This window comes from Nanorana parkeri, unplaced genomic scaffold, assembly GCF_000935625.1.
Source record: "Nanorana parkeri isolate BGI_ZX_2015 unplaced genomic scaffold, ASM93562v1 scaffold1321, whole genome shotgun sequence".
NCBI lineage: Eukaryota > Metazoa > Chordata > Amphibia > Anura > Dicroglossidae > Nanorana > Nanorana parkeri.
Genome location: NW_017307589.1, coordinates 263,089 through 279,476, shown reverse-complemented (window position 1 = coordinate 279,476; position 16,388 = coordinate 263,089). Strand labels below are relative to the sequence as shown.

The 16,388-nt window shown below is 42.6% G+C and overlaps 1 protein-coding gene across 1 annotated transcript in view; it reads left to right on the top strand.

Annotated features, from left to right (window-relative positions):
- Window positions 1-11,692, top strand: part of KCNIP3 (potassium voltage-gated channel interacting protein 3) — a 20,456-nt gene extending 8,764 nt beyond the window's left edge. Inside the window, exons 4-8 of the mRNA XM_018569323.1 lie at window positions 1,209-1,279; window positions 7,277-7,384; window positions 9,654-9,758; window positions 10,305-10,367; window positions 11,398-11,692. Coding sequence (XP_018424825.1) covers window positions 1,209-1,279; window positions 7,277-7,384; window positions 9,654-9,758; window positions 10,305-10,367; window positions 11,398-11,445 — 395 coding nt within the window. The 3' untranslated portion in view covers window positions 11,446-11,692. The remainder of the gene's footprint in view (window positions 1-1,208; window positions 1,280-7,276; window positions 7,385-9,653; window positions 9,759-10,304; window positions 10,368-11,397) is intronic.
- The last annotated feature ends 4,696 nt before the right edge of the window (window positions 11,693-16,388 follow it).

Genomic DNA, 16,388 nt, shown 5'->3' with positions numbered 1-16,388 from the left:
CCCCTTTCCTCATAAACTACCAGAACCCCCCTCACCCATCCCTAACCACCCTACCGGTAAAGTGCACCACTAGAAGCAACCCCCCACCCCACCTTCCCCACCACACACACAGCTTACTAGCGCACACAAGGGTGGCTCCATAGGACCCCGCAAGGAAAAGGAGTCACCCTAAAACAGGGTATTAGGGTCAGTGTTTAGGGGATCAGCTGACTCTGCAGGAAATTGAAACTTCTCAACATCATGGAGCAGCATCCATAGCAAGTGATAACAAATAGCTTAGACCCTTTTGCCTTTAAAGGAGAACTTTTCACTCACCTCATAGTTCTAGCCCACCTGTGACTATGAGACTGTCACAGGTCGGCTCAGTAGATCGGAAAGTAAGCGAACACATACCGGCGTTCGCTCACTTCTTGATCTTGTCACGGCAAAGAGACGTGACAGGGGTGGGACTGGATTCCACCCGCTCCGATCCTCCAGCGCTGACTGGCGGAACGGACGGGGGAGGGGCGGGTACAGCTGGCTCTGCCTCTAGATAGACAGATCCAGACATAATTGTCGGGATGCGTTTCAGCTGTGGCGTCCCAGTATACCACGAGCTGCAGCTCGCTGTATACTGAGCTTAGGATGACGGGAGGACACTAGTTTGTGTCCTCCCGTTACCCTTAGGAGAACTATGGGGAAAAGCCCTGACCCCATAGTTCTCCTTTAATGTCACTTTAAGTTATGCTATGTGAATGAGAAACATGTAACAAACCTAGAATCGGTGTTATCCCAATTAGGCTGCAGAAGTGGAAACACACTAGTGAGAGTCCATACACCAGGGAAGTAATGAAATACAACCAATATTGAAATGCAGCTATTTTCCTTGACGCATGTGGATAGTAATGGTTGTTGTAAATAATTGGGATATATCTGTAGCCATCAGATGTAACAGTGTTATTGGACCCAACTAAGAGATAAAAGACGTCCAGACATGTCTTGGACTGGATGAGTTCTATACTATTTATCTTTTCAGGCAGGTCCTCTGGTTGGGGTTGTAGTCAGGTTGTGCTGCACTCACAGCATTTCATATGAACAGCCCTGTTTCATGTTTTTCACAGTTTGTATCATTTTGTGACATTACAATGGGCATAGTAAATCTATCTGTATAATATTTGCTCGAATGCTGATACATTTTTAGTAACCCTTTTTTCTCTCTGTGATTGCAGATGCCACAATGTATGCGCACTTTCTATTTAACGCCTTTGACCTGGACAGAAGTGGAGCAATCAAGTTTGAGGTAAATAAATGGAAAGGAAGGGCAGGCCTTGGGAAGGGCACAGCCTTAAAGGGTCTACTTGATTTAAAAGAAAAAATTGTTTATGTTATGTGATCAGGTTATGTTGAAAGAAGAAAGTATAAATCAGAACGTTACAGAATTTCACAATGCAAACTGATAGACTGTCTGTGGTGACTGGCCTACATTCATGATGTAGATGAGCTATTGCGTACATGACATGGCCTGTTCTGGTTGCCATGTGTTGTGTGTCTCAGGTGCCCCTTCTATTGGTCTATGTTGGTCTCTACTCTGCTGTTGTGTGTCTCAGGTGCCCCTTCTATTGGTCCCTGTTGGCCTCTACTCTGCTGTTGTGTATCTGACGTACCCCTTCTATTTTTCTTCTATTGGTCTCGGTTGTGTGGTTTGAGGTGCCCCTTCTTTTGGTCTCTAGTTGTCTTCTATTAGTCTCTACCTTGCTGTTGTGTGTCTTAAGTGCCCCTTCTGTCGTTTTCTATTGATCTCTACCCTGCTGTTGTGTGCCTCAGGTGCCCCTCCTGTAGGTCTCTATTTGTCTTCTACTGGACTCTGTTGGTCTTCTATTGGTTTCTATTGGTCTCTACCCTTCTATTGTGTGTCTTAAGTGCCCCTTCTATTGGTCTCCGCCCTGCTATTGTGTGTGTCTCGGGTTCTATTGGTCTTCTATTGGTTTCTACCCTGCTGCTGTATGTCTCTGGTGCCCCATCTATTGGCCTCTACACTGTTGTTGTGTGTCCTGGGTACCACTTCTTTTGCTCTCTATTTGTCTTCTATTGGCCTCTACCCTGCAGTTGTGCGTCTTGGGTGCCCCTTTATTGGTCTTCTGTTGATCTCTACGGGTCTCTACCCTGCTGTTTGTTTTAGTGCCTGGTTTCAGTATGTTCCGACAGCTGTTTGAGCTCTCCTCACTTGAATGGAGGTTGCATGGTCTTGTTGTCTGTGCTCTGTTACTACACAGCTCAGCAGTTTAGCTCTTGGAAGGTTTATTCCCTGTGCTGTGGTAAATGCTAATAGCACAGCTTGGAGTAAATTCACATATTGATCTGCAGGACCTGCCTGGGGCCTTTGTTAGATAAATGGTTAATGATTCATCCAATTCACAGGAATCGCCCAAAATTCTGACAGTGGATGGCCCAGCTGCCTCAAAGGAGTCTTTAGACTTTAGACATTTTCTTCAGCCTGCAGGGGATGTCAGCCTCATCCCCTGCCTAGGTCTGTCATTGCCCTTGGTAGAGAAGCTCCGTCCCACCCCACATATAGCAGAGTACAAAGCTTTAACTGATTTATGGGTCTACAGAGTGGTTACAGAAAGGGAACTGGTGGCAGGTCTATTCACGAAGCAGCCGAAGGATCTAGCCGTAGCTTCGGCTGATCCTTCGGCTAGCTTCGGCCCCAGGAGCGGCTCACTTCGCTTCAGGTCAGTCATTCACTCGGCTGCTTACGGCAGCTTAGTGAATAGACCCCCTAGTTATGTAGCAAAAGCATTTGCCAATATACAGTATGTGGTTATCATACAGATACTTGTACGTTTACTGACCCATGTGATATCTGAAAATGTATTTCAGTCAGCAAACGTGAACACTTATAACAATTCTCATAACTATGTAGTGCCATATATTGAACACGCACAGTATCCTAGAACTGGTTAGGGCATCTAGATAGGATTTCATTAACGTGGCGATAATTTTAGGATTGCTAAGCCTAGTGCAAGTAAATCAATGAGCCGGCACATGTCAATGATCAATAGTAGTAGTAGTCACGTTTGTCAGTGTCCACTCTATTTCAATGTTTGTAGCTATGTCATGTTTAATTGTAATCACTCATAAGAAAGGTATCTTTGGATCAAATTTGCTTCATCCATAACAAAGCTTGAATCAAATGATGGATTTGGTGCTGTTTCCATTAACATAGGAAAGGTTTGTGCATACCTCGCAACTTTCTTTTTCTGTTATTTTAGCTCCCTAGACAAAACGAGCACTTAACCCTTGAAGTGCTGAGGTAGCCCCACTGCAAGGGGTAAGATTTGATTTTCCTGGAGTTCTTCATTAAGAATATGCCCAAAATGATTGGTCAAACCCAGAATTGTAATTTTTCACTATCAATTTTCCTTTATACTGGCTTTTCAAAATAGCAAACAAGATAATGAAGAGATAGAAGGAATGAATTAGTGCAGAATAACACTTTTGGTAGTTAAATAGAATATTTCATAGATATCTGTACATCAGAACACAAAGAGGGACAACTGAGGAGGAAAGAGGGACAGAGGGATTGGGTTCCAAATGAGGGACAGTTAGGAGGTATGCTTGTGCAGCGTGAGTGGCACTACAAGCATTGGCACGATAACCAAATTCCTAGGAAGCTTTTCAAGGTGCTAATTAATCAGGATCATCACTGGGCACTAACCTAGATGTTAAAGTACAACTGAAGCCAAAATATTTTTTTTAGCTTTGGATAGAGTAGGGGAAAGATATAACAGTGACGTGCGGTACCTCTGGTTCCGGGTGAGGCATTCCCCAGCCTCGCCCCTAGCATGTCCTGCCTCGCCCCCCAACGGCCGAAGCCCCGCCAGACGACGCCTCGCCCCTGCCAGGCGAAGCCCCGCCCCAACCCGGTGCCCAAGCTAGTGTGAAGGAGGAAGGGAGGAGATAGGGAGGAGCCTCCCTGTCCCTCACTTGCTTGTCACTGCTGAGGCATCAAGATCAATGACCTCAGTGGGGTTTTTTTTTTCTTTTTTTGATTGGACAGCTTGGACCAATAGTGCTTTGCCATTGGTCCAAACCATCCACAGAGCTCACACCTCTAACAAAGAGTAGAACTTTTCTCAATAGAAACATTACACAAGCAGTGGGGAAGCCCGCTGCTGTGTAACCTAACTACCTGTCAAAACAGGTAATTAACAGGCAGCGCTCCGTCCATGACAGGTTACACAGCGGGGAGGATTTCCCTGCTGTGTAACCTGTTACAAGCCGATCTGAATGGAGAAAAAAGTGTCAGCTTCAGACTTGAAGCTGACAGCTTTTTCCTCCAAAATACTAGGTGAGGCTCAGCCTCACCTGCCTCTCCCGACTGCACGTCCCTGGGTTATAACCCCTGTTTGTTTTTTTGCCATTGGGGGGATTTCTCTTTACTTCCTATCCGTTAACCACAACAGAAAGTAAGAAGAAATCCCTTCAAAGAGCAGGAAATCCCTGGTGGTCAGCAAGGTCACCGGATCTAGTGTACCCATTGGAAGATTTCCCATCTATTCCTGTTCTAATGACAACCCAAATTTGAGATTTTCTTTTACTCTCAGTTATAACGGTCACCAGGACAAATAGAGAGGGTGAATCTCCCTAATGGGGACACAAACAGCAATAAAAACCTGACCGGTGTTCTAATCCCTCTCCACTAATCCCTCTCCACTCCATCCAAAACTAAAAAAGTTCTGGCTTCAGTTGCAATTTAAAGGAGAACTATGGGGTCAGTGCTTTTCCCCATAGTTCTCCTCAGGGTCACGGGAGGACATAAACTAGCGTTCTCCCGTGACCCAAAGTTCAGTATACCGCGAGCTACATGATTGACAGCTGGATCTGCCTATCTAGAGGCAGAGCCAGCTGAACCCCCCGTTCGTTCCTCCAGTCATCGCTGGAGGATCGGAGTTAGGAGGGGGGGAATCCCTGCAGGGAGCCGTGAGTGACAGTCACGGCTCTCTGCAGGGACAGGATCGAGAAGTGAGTGGGCGACGGTATGTGTTCGCTCACTTCCGGACGTGTGACAGTTTCATTGTCACAGGTCGGCTCACCTCATAGATCTCCTTTAACTGCTTAATGACTACAGAATTTTAAGAGCAAAGCAGCAACAGTCTGTGAGTAGATCCAAATCAGATAAAAGGTTTATTTGACACACGCGTGTGGGGAAAGGCCACAGCTTATAATGGTTCACACATCAAGATAAAGATTAGGTTACAACATTGTTCAGTTAAACATAATTCAAAATACATCCTGAATCAGCATTATTTGTTCCTCGCGTATACATAGCAAGTGTCTGAGTTTAGATAAACTAAAAAACTCCTAGAATGGCAATTTCTCCAATGACTTTAAGATAACAGCTCGCCCCTTCTCAGAAGGGTGACTTCAAACTTTGTCTCATGAACAAGTGACAAAACGTGTTTAAGTGTATATTAAATGTTTTAAAGTCTCTAGCTGTATTTAATAGTATGTATGTTTTTCTTTAATATAATATACATATAGAATGTGATCGTATAGTGGAATATCTTTAACCTGTCATTTTAGATGTCATATCATTTACTTCTGCTAGTGTGCCTTATCTTATGCCATCTTTACTAAACAGTCCTACTTATGAGATACATTTCATAATATGTTGCATAATATTACACTGACAAAATGGAATCTGAAAAAGTGATTCAACAGGGATCATCAGTTCTCCCCACACAATATTGATCTCTACAATGTAAAGCTCTAATAGATCACCATATAATCCAGCTAAAAGAAAAGTAACGCCAAACCTTTTTTTGGCTTAACTTCCCCTTTGGGTCACAAGAGTACATTTACATTTCCTGATGTACTCCAATAACCCAAAGTCAGCATATAGCGGGCTACTGCGAGGTGATTCATTAGTAAGGTTATGCTACTGCACTGACGAATCAACAGGATGCAGGCAAGTGGGTCAGGGATCTCAAGTCTCCCTGATGTTCAGGGAGTCTCCCTCTATTAGTCAGCGGCTCTCTGACGTCCGCGAGAGAGGCATTTTCTCCCTGAAAGGTTTACTCGGAGTAAACCTTTCCGGTAAGACATCAGTGGGTAAAGTTTCAGAGTGAGGCTTGCCTCCTGGAGGAAGGTCATGTGATCTCTAGAGTAGCCTCAGAACGAGGCTTTGCTCTCAGAAGGAAGAAGCTACTTGCTGCACAGAGAGGGCGGACATAGACTACTATTGAGAGCAGGTACAGGCACTGAGATCTACTTTACTCCTCAGCATTTTTTTAAAAAGGTCTTGGGCTGTCTAATAAATTGTGACCTTTACACTGACAGATACTTGAACATCAATTCAAAAATCTGATGTATATATAAATAAATATATATATATATATATATTATTATTATTATTATTATTATCATTATTATTTCTTTTATATTCTGATGACGGCCGCTGTAAAAAAAAACAAAAAAACAGAAAGGGCACCTCCCTGAAATGAGACGGGCACCTCCCTGAAATAAGGTTTTGCAGGTTGGGATGTCTGAGTGGGTCAAAAAGCTGTATTGCTTTACTGCAATGAGGAAAGGTGAAGGCATTGACTTGACCTGCTGTCTGGCAGGAATGTCTGGATCATAATACTGTCTGTAAAGAATTGGAATACTTTTGGTAGGTAAGATAGTTCACACATAAGTATTTCAATTGTTTACATAGCTGTTTGCCTGGAGTTTAGCTTCAAGGTTACCCCCACGTGCATTTGCAGGTGCAGTGTGGCATGTTTTCAGCAAGATTAAGGGCCTGTTCACATTTGGGCCAAACACCGCCAAGAATCAGCGTCTCTCTGTGGTGGGGATGCAAAGGTGTGTGCGACCAGCTGCCACCAGCAGCCTTTACAAATCAATGACAAGCTTATGGGCACCCCAGTTGTTCACATGCAACAGGATATCCGAGTGGTTACACGCAATTAGGGACAGATGAGCAGCCCTGGGTACAAACTGTCTGCATCCAGGGCCACTCATCTGGCTCTAATAGCTTGTAAGTGCTCAGATGTGCGGTTACATACGAACAGTTACTGAGTGCACACTCCTGTGCCTACCCACCTCCGAGAAATGAAGTTTCTTGGAGGCATTGACCATGTATATAAGCCCTTACATGTGTTTTGCATGCCTCACCTCTCATGTCTGTGCAATGTGTGTTTTGCTGGAATCTGCACCAAATTAGAAGCAACTGCCAACATTTGAGAAATATACTATAATTATAACAACTTTTTTCATCTTCCTGTTTCCCCTACAGGACTTTGTGGTTGGCTTGTCCATTCTATTACGAGGAACTGTCCATGAAAAATTAAGATGGGCTTTTAATCTCTATGATATAAATAAGGACGGATATATCACCAAGGAGGTATGTCAGCTTGTTTTGCAATGTATTTCATAACACAACAAAACTGTGTCTGTGAAGGTTCTCATTCATCCAGGTCATGGTATATCTGTAAAATATAAATCAAGACAACTGGATTTGCTGCATTTTTCTTGAGGACGTTGCACTGGTCATCTGACTAGTTTTCTCTTCTCAGAATTGAGAAAGCTAGTCGGCTGACCAGCGAAAGATCTTCAAAAAACATACAGCAGGTCCAGTTGCCTTGATTTTTTTTTTACATATATGAACAAAACTGTCGTTTCTTTTAGATATTTTACTATTAGGAACAAAATATGAACAACACGATGCTCTGGTTGTATCTAACGTGTCTCATACTATACAGTTCCTCCCACCCACAGTAAGGAGGAGGGGATGCACGTCAGTTCCTACATGATGGGGGGGGAGTGTAGAGTAGAGTAAAGGAAAGTAATTCGCACTCCCACTCGGTTCCGAAACGTCACCATTTTGATGTGACACTGCAGAGGTCAATAAATATTGACTATCAATTAAGCTGGAGTGCGAGTGACTTTCCTTTACTCTACATTACTCTGCAGAGGCATCTGCTGTTACTCAGGCACCCACCTGATACTTATGGGTACTATCCGGTCAGGAGTGCAATGGGTCCCATATTAATTTTTTCCTACATGATGGAACGCAAATCTATCTCTTATCTAAATGGATAGCAACATTCTCTATTTATTCTATTAATTCTAAAGTGAAATTTAAAGTCAAAGAGATCTTATGCTATTTCATTTGCTGATGAAAGCACAATGGATGTTGCTACTTGATGTTTGAAAGTTTCAGTTTCCTGCAGAATCAGCTGGTCACCTGAGAACTGGCCCTGACTTCCTGTTTTAGAGTGACCCCTTTCTCAAGCAGAGTGCTGTGCAGTCACCCTTGTGTGTGATAGTAAGCTGTGTGTGTCTCCACAAACACACAGACTGAGCAAATCAAGCTACCCCCCCTGCCCTCTCTCCTCCCTCCTCACTTCTCCAAGCTAATAGATGAACAGTTGCTGGAGTCTGCTCTTTCCTTTGTGATCCTGTACTGGACAGGAAAAGCAGGGAAGCTGAGCTGAGGGACTTGGAACCAGCTGTTCACAAACATGATGATTGTAAATGTTTGGGCAAAATGTAAATCAGTACTCTGCTGGGCAATAGTTTAGTATGTGTTCTGGGGCTTGGGAGGGAGGGGGGAAGTCTATTATGTGTTCTGGGGGCTTGGTAAGGAGGGGGGAAGTTTAATATGTGTTCTGGGGGCTTGGGAGGGAGGGGTGGAGTTTAATATGTGTTCTGAGGGCTTGGTTTATTATGTGTGTGTGGGGGGGAGGGAGTGTATTATTATGTGTGAGGGTGGATTGGTAGTGGGGGTGTATGATTATGTGTGCGGGGGGAGTGTATGTGTATGTTATTATGTGGGGATTGGAATGGGGGGTCCCCTATATTTCAGGTGCAATTAGGGATTCCTGTGTCACAAACTTGCATTTTCATGCACAGGAATCCCTAATCTGGCGTTTACTTGCAGCAACTGTCACCCATTCAAGTTAATGATCAGGTACCCACTTGACCTCAACATTTATTGCATATCTTTTATGAGGCATTCAGGACCATGAGTGAACTGTCATACCTCCTTCATGTGAGCAGCAATGTAGGTTTATACACCTGCATGGTCTCTGGTATGTGCAGGGTGTCAGGTGGGCTCTGCAGGATTTCAGCTGGGCACTGTCGGGTCTCAGGTGGGCTTTGCAGGGTATCAGGTGGGCTCTGTAGGGTTTATGATGGGCTCTGGAGGATGTCAGATGGGCTCTGCAGGGTCTCTGGAGGGCTATGTGGGGTCTATGGTGGGCTCTGCAGCAGTGAGCAGCAGAGTGATCTGTTCTTCGGCTCTGACGTCAGAGCCAGCAGGAGCAGAGCTGAAGAGAAGGAGATGGCGCAGGCACAGGAACGTGTTCTGGGGGTAGGGAGACAGCGCAGGCACGGGAACGTGTTCTGAAGGTAGGTACTTTTCTTAGGTGGGGGGACTGCATACAAAATTTTGCTATGGGAACCTGTGATTTCTATTTACGCCCCTGCATGAGACTATGTTTCTTTTGAACCTGCACAGAAATAATTATGCATAACTAATATATAAAAATCTAAAACTGTATCAAATCTACTAACTATAATTCAATGAACATGTTCCAGAATTGAAAATAACCCTTAACAATTGAAACGCTTCCTTAAAATCTGATATTCTATGCCTTTCCTACAATTAGGAGATGCTGGCCATAATGAAGTCCATCTATGACATGATGGGGAGGTACACTTACCCCATGTTAAGAGATGATGCACCGATAGAGCATGTGGAAAGATTTTTCCAGGTAAATTTTACATTAAAATGCCAGATATTCATTGTTTTGCTTTAGACATTTATATAATAATTAGCTGTGTATGTAGTTAAAGCCGTCACTGACTGGGACATGTCAGGGCACATAAACCATTTCTGTGGGACATTTTATGCCCATTCCATATTCTAACTCACTGGTTTGCAGAGTCCATCCTGCTTGAATTATTATTATTATTATTATTATTTTATATAGAGCCAACATTTGCTGATCTTTACCGCAGATTGTACACCAGACATACATTGTTACAACACAATACATCGATACAGACTAGAATTATGAGAATTCTGCCTGCCAGGCCTTTTAACTCTAACAGGAAAATTATGTTATACAAAATATATCTAAAAAAACCTTCATATATAAAGTCTTTAGGAGAAAGTCCATCCATGTATAACCTTTTGATAATGGAGACTGTTATGTTCTTCTACTGTCTATGGCCTTATTGAAAATTACACAAAGCCCCTTTCTCTAATCCATACATCATGTTTAACTGTCTCTAATTGTGACCTTTTTTTTTTACAGAAAATGGACCGAAACCATGATGGAGTTGTGACCATTGATGAATTTCTGGAGACTTGCCAAAAGGTTATTTTTTTGGCCTTGTTTGTCCATGTTATTTTGCTTCTCTGGGGCACTGAAAATTATACTGGTAAACATACACATTTCACAGTCAGTTACCAAAAAAAGCAATACCCTATAGCAACAAATCAGAGTTCAACTTTCAATGTTCTGGCAGTAGTGAACTCAAAGCTTTCTGGTTGCTTTGGGTTGCATTAGTGAACTCAGATCTCACTGGCCGCCATAAGTTATTGCACTTTGTAGCATTGCTGGATTTACCAATAAAGTGACACTAAACTCAGGAGTTAAATCTTAAAAATACATTCAAGTGTGTTATCTATTAACAAAAATGTGTGTTATTTGTGTATCACTCGGCTGTAGATCCTCAAATCACCTATGAATCTCTGTCCTTCCTTCTGGAGGATGTCCACTTTTTTTCCCATGGTCCCTGTGTGTGTTGTAAAGTAGCCACCACTCCAAGCTTGCTCCTGTGATAGACTACGTCACATTTAGTTTACTAATTTGTACTGAGATTGTAGTCTATCAAAGGAGCGAGCTTGGAGCAGTGACTACTTTATAACACACACAGGGACCATGGGGAACAAAAGTAGCCCCCCTCCAGAAGGAAGGATAGTGTCAGCACCAATTCAGAGATGATTTGAAGATTTACAGCTGACTGATACATGAATAAGTTACATATTTGTTAATAGTTAAGGCACGTGAATGCATTTTTAGGTTGTAACGCCTGAGTTTAGTGTCACTTTATGACCAGTAAACTTGTTTCCTTGTATTATATCCGTGCATCATTTTAAGACCTTCACAAAAAGTACTGACATTACACCTTGAAGCTCTGCCTTTTTTGTCCTTTGACCTTGACATGAGGAATAGCTGATCAACATAGTGTGCGCCAGTCCTTATCAGGACCCAAACACTGGTGTTTCTTACCATATTGAGGAAGTGAAACCATTTTAAATAAAGGCCTTTGTGTTAGAAACATTTTACGAATTGTAACTTCAGTTAAAGAATCTGGCAATCAAGTGTTCTCTTCTTTCTTCAGGATGAAAACATCATGAAGTCCATGCAACTGTTTGAAAATGTGATCTAAGAGGGGATATGACACTCCACCCATGCCAGCACTAGAAATGACCCATCCAATGGTGTATGCCCACGCTTGGATCACAGACACCCCTCTTCCTTGTGTCACGAACAGTCAATGGATGGAGTAATCTCTCTCCCAGGGAACATATGATCCTTCTTACTGCCTGCCTGTTTGCACTGATCCCTTCCTTCTCCTCACAGTAACAAACTCACCTTTTTAGGGACTGTTTTATATTATTAGAGGATAAAAAAAAGCACATTTATCTCTGCAAGAGCTGGGATTCTTAAATCAGGGATTTTTACAGGAAGCCGCTCTTGCCTGAACCCAATGAGGAGACATGACACACATCCCATATTAACTGAAAACATACACATTGATTATTTTGTTAGACAAAACACAAATTCTACACAGCGATCTACGTTCTGGGCTTCCTGAAGACCTGCCAAATCCCCCATCCTAACCCTACATGTAAAAACTGCAGAAGGACCCTGGTGTGCTCTTCCCCGGCCGGAGGATGGGGGGCAACTTCGTACCAACTACTCTGGCACTGGAAGGGTTAAGACAAGGTTATAATTTCTATTTTGTTGGAGCATTTTTTTGTTAAAGAATTTTCAACAAATGTAATGAGCCAATCCAGCCAGTTTTGTTTTATGCATGTCTTCAACAAGACCCCATCCAAGCAATATGTCACTTTGCTGTTCTGTCAGACCTGTTTGCTGCTGTTGGTACTTATTTTTTGCTATAATTTTTGCCCCATATGGTAAAAATAAAATGTATGGTTCACAATAGAGTGGATCAAACCTCAACTCTGTGAAGTTGTGCCTGAGGAGACAGCATCATTTATCACCATTCAAAAAGGTTACATGGGTTGGTGTGGCCTAATTATTTATTGTATTTGAAGTGTACATGTCAGCCATTTTAAAATCTTCTTCTTTGTGCCCCTCTGAAACTGCTTTTACTATGCCCACCAAAAGTCCTGCCCCTTTCCAACCAGAGTGCTTCATTGAGGATACCGTCATTGGCCTATTCTTTTGCCTTTTGCTCCAGGACTTTCTTGACAGGGTAAGGCACAGCCGTCCTATGACCCAACCACCCACTGCTGACTACAACCCTTAACCCCTCCATGACCCATGCCCACCTTAAATAATGGACCACACCAGGTTGGATATAAAATGGCTGTAGCAGCCGTTTATTATAAAATATCTTTAAATATATAATTTCCGTTCAAACATTAATTATCACCATAAACAACAATTTCTCTGTAACCTATTCTTTGGCGTGAGGTCTGCGCAGGCACCACTTACTCAACCACCGAAGATCTCTGCTTACCCCCTTAAACCACTGGCCCCTAGCCGCAACCCACCGACTCAGGGACAACATTGGGAAGTAACAGCAGAGACCTCCTACACCTATTTCTGACCTCTCTCTCTGCTGAACCCGCCAGAGAACAAACGGGGCCGCGCACCACGGACGCAGCCCACAGCCACCGTAGCCCGCCATGCGCAGACCTAACCAACGCCACCGAGATCCAGCCTCTGAAAGACAAGCAAGTGAATTAAAACAAGCAGTAAACAAACAAACAAAAAAAAACAAACGTTAGGGAGGGAGGGCGGGAAGTGAACTGACCTTGTGCTGACTCCCAACTGCCTGGATCACCCCTCCTCCTGCTCTAACCACCCTGGATGCTCCTCCTGGACCACTTGACCCAGCCAATCACGGTAAGTGACACCCAAGCACCTTCCTTAGGCTAACTTAACCCTTTCTCTACCTGACTGCCTGCCCACCCTGTCATGCCGTCCTTTCGCCTATTCTTTTGCCTTTTGCTCCAGGACTTTCTTTCAATCATCTGCCTGCATTCAGCTCACACACTACACGCAAAGCTCCGTGCCAGACAGCTTTGCTTCGCTCAGCACAGCTTTGCGTGCAGTGTTGCATGGGCTTTAAGTTTTTTGCCTGGAGTTACGAGTCTTTCCTGGAGTCTATTAAACCTCATTTATGAAAAACATTACACTAGCATCATAAATCTGGTGCAAATATATTCCGTGCAAGTACAAACACTCGCAATTGCCATGATAAATTCCCCCCTGTATGTTTGTGAGTACATCTGTGTAATCACTGTGAGCACCACCATTCTTCAAAGGTCAATGACGCTGTATGAAGTGCCGGTGATCCACAATATCAACATATCTATCATGAGAGAGGCACCCCAGAGAGGATTTTCTGGCTACCTAAGAAACATGATAGCAGGCATCTAGTAGAGGCACTCATGAGTCTAGAGCAGAAGCGTATGTCCAAACAAGAGGCGTTTACTCTGTCCAGCGTTTTGATGGATTAAAGTCCATCAAGATAAGAACAGTTTTTTGTTGCCCCACAACCACCAATCGGAACAAAACTTCATTGGAAAGTAGCAGTTGAAGAAGGAAAATCTGAATGTGACTGGTAGCTACGGGGAAACACAGAACACTTATGGAACTTACCAGTTATGTCAATGTGTCTAAACTAGCAATATATATAAGGTACATTACCTTCGATAACAATCTCTGCGCACTTGGATTGTGTGTACATAAAATACACAGATGGTCCAATTGTCCTCTTTGAGGAAAGGTGGATTTTTCTGGTTAAAATAACCTTCACGAAAAAAATGTGATAAAGATATAAGGATTGATTAATTTATGTGGAACTGAAATTAGAGTAGCTACACGACCTGGCCAAAAAAAGTCACACACTCTAATATTTCATTGGCCCGCCTTTAGCTTTGATCATGGCGTGGCATCGTTTCTATAAGCTTATGCAGGGTCACAAGAACTAGTGTCCCCATTGGAAGATTTTCTGTCTATTCCTGTTCTGATGACAACCCAAAATTTGGAATTTTCTTTCACTTTTAGTGAAAACAGTCACCAGGACAAATAGACAGGCTGAACCTTCCTAACGGGATAAAGAACAATAAAAACCTGACAGTTGTTCCAATCCCTCTCCAATCCCTCTCCAATCCCTCTCAAAAGTTTTGGCTTCAGTTGCTGACCATACAATATACAACCTGATTGTACAATCTCCTTTAAATCTGCCATAACTATATAATGCAAGGGCCTGCCTAATTTGATACTAATTGAACTGGGTCTACTGTGTGTGCGAGTTGGTCATGTCTATATTTCCAAACCAACATCCAGATAAAACAATAAGGGTGTGCTGTCTCTTTGCTATAAATGATACCCGAGGCTGCTTACTAATAACTGGAGACATCATAAAGCTGCTTCTCTATGCCTGACACCAATCAGGTATACCTGAGTGAAACAATATTGCTGCTTGCTATAGAAAATAGCTCCACTTTTGTTCCAGTTTTTATAATTCAGCTCCATTTCCTCGTTGAGGTTACTTATATACTCTTGAACAAATGCCCTGTTTCTGAGATAGATTTCTAAAATCATTTCTCTTATAGAATATATGTTTGTTCAAAGCAAAAGCAACAGAGACTATAGTGATGAAGGAGAAGACAGATACTTTTGTGGGGGGAAAAAATCCCCCCCTGGGTGATCAAGGTACATTGCAAGGATTTGAACAAAATTTGTTGCAGATTCCGACCTTGTCCTTTTCCAGACTAATTCCTGAATGGGAGGGTCTATCTTCATTACAACCACCTTGGGCACTTTCAGTGTTCTAATGAGGAACGTTGCACTGTCTGCATCCTTTTATAAGTAATGAACCCTTAAAGAGGAACTTTACCCAAATCTTTAAAATAACAACAAACACACCTTTAGAAATGTTTAGTGGTGACAATCTACAAACACATACTTCTAGATCATTGCCGGCTTTGTATTCCTTTTTTTTTTTTCCTCCCCTGTCTTCTGACAGTGGACAGTGGAGATAAATATATCTCCCTTTACTTCCTGGAACTCTGGCACATATGAATAGGATGTGTGACCATGCACATCATCACAGGGTAGGAAAATGCCTCTCCCTAAGATGTCCTGAGATTAGAGATGAGATTTCCCAGCAATGCCCTGCTGATGAAACCTTCCCAGGATGCAACGCTTGGGCACAATTACATAATTTGTGCCAGAAGTGGACCAGGAAGTGGACAAATTTTATTTGTAAGTAAATGAATAACATGTTTAACTAATGAATGTAAGATGATTTCATATCAGCATGCAGAGCTGTATGCTGATGTGATTATAGTGAAAGGGGTAAGGTCCCCTTTAAGCTGGCCCTACACAGCCTATATTTTCGAAAGAACTTTCACACGAAAGCACTTTCTTTCAACTTTCTATTAGTTTATGGGGTCAAATCGACAATCGATAACCGTAGTGACGAAGAAACTCGAGGGAGCAGGATGGAAAATATTTCCAGTGAATGTGGTTTTTGTTTTGGAAAACTCCATTCATTAAAAAATTGAACGTTAGAATCAAACAACATTTTGATCAACAAATGTCAAGTGTCTGATGGCATTACCGGGTGGTAAAGAAAGATCTTTTGTACGACTGTTCATTCGGAAATCTACAAGTGTATAGCCAGCTTAAGGGTGTATCTCACCAAAAATGGCATTTCTATTGCAAGTGATGTCTAAAATTTTACTTCTATTTTAGTGCAGACCGTGAAAATCAGTGAGCCCATCAAAGAAGCAGAAAATTATATTACTGGGGGTGTTCCCTAAACCAACTGTGTACAGCATGCCTCGTTTACTAGGTTTCATTGAATTATTTTAACACTTTTAGAAAATTGTAGCAGCTTCAGATTAAAATGAAAAGGTAATTTTTAATAATGTTTCATTACATAATGGCTTATATGCTATATGAGTTTTTTTTTAAAGAAAGTGGAGTTTTCCTTTAAGGTGCATTCACACCAAAATCAGAATTAAATCGGAGGGTCCGTTGACTTGGAATTGTACCTTCCGATTTTCTTCTGTTCCGTGGCGTTGCTATACATTTTTCAACGGGTTCTGACGTTAGGGCACC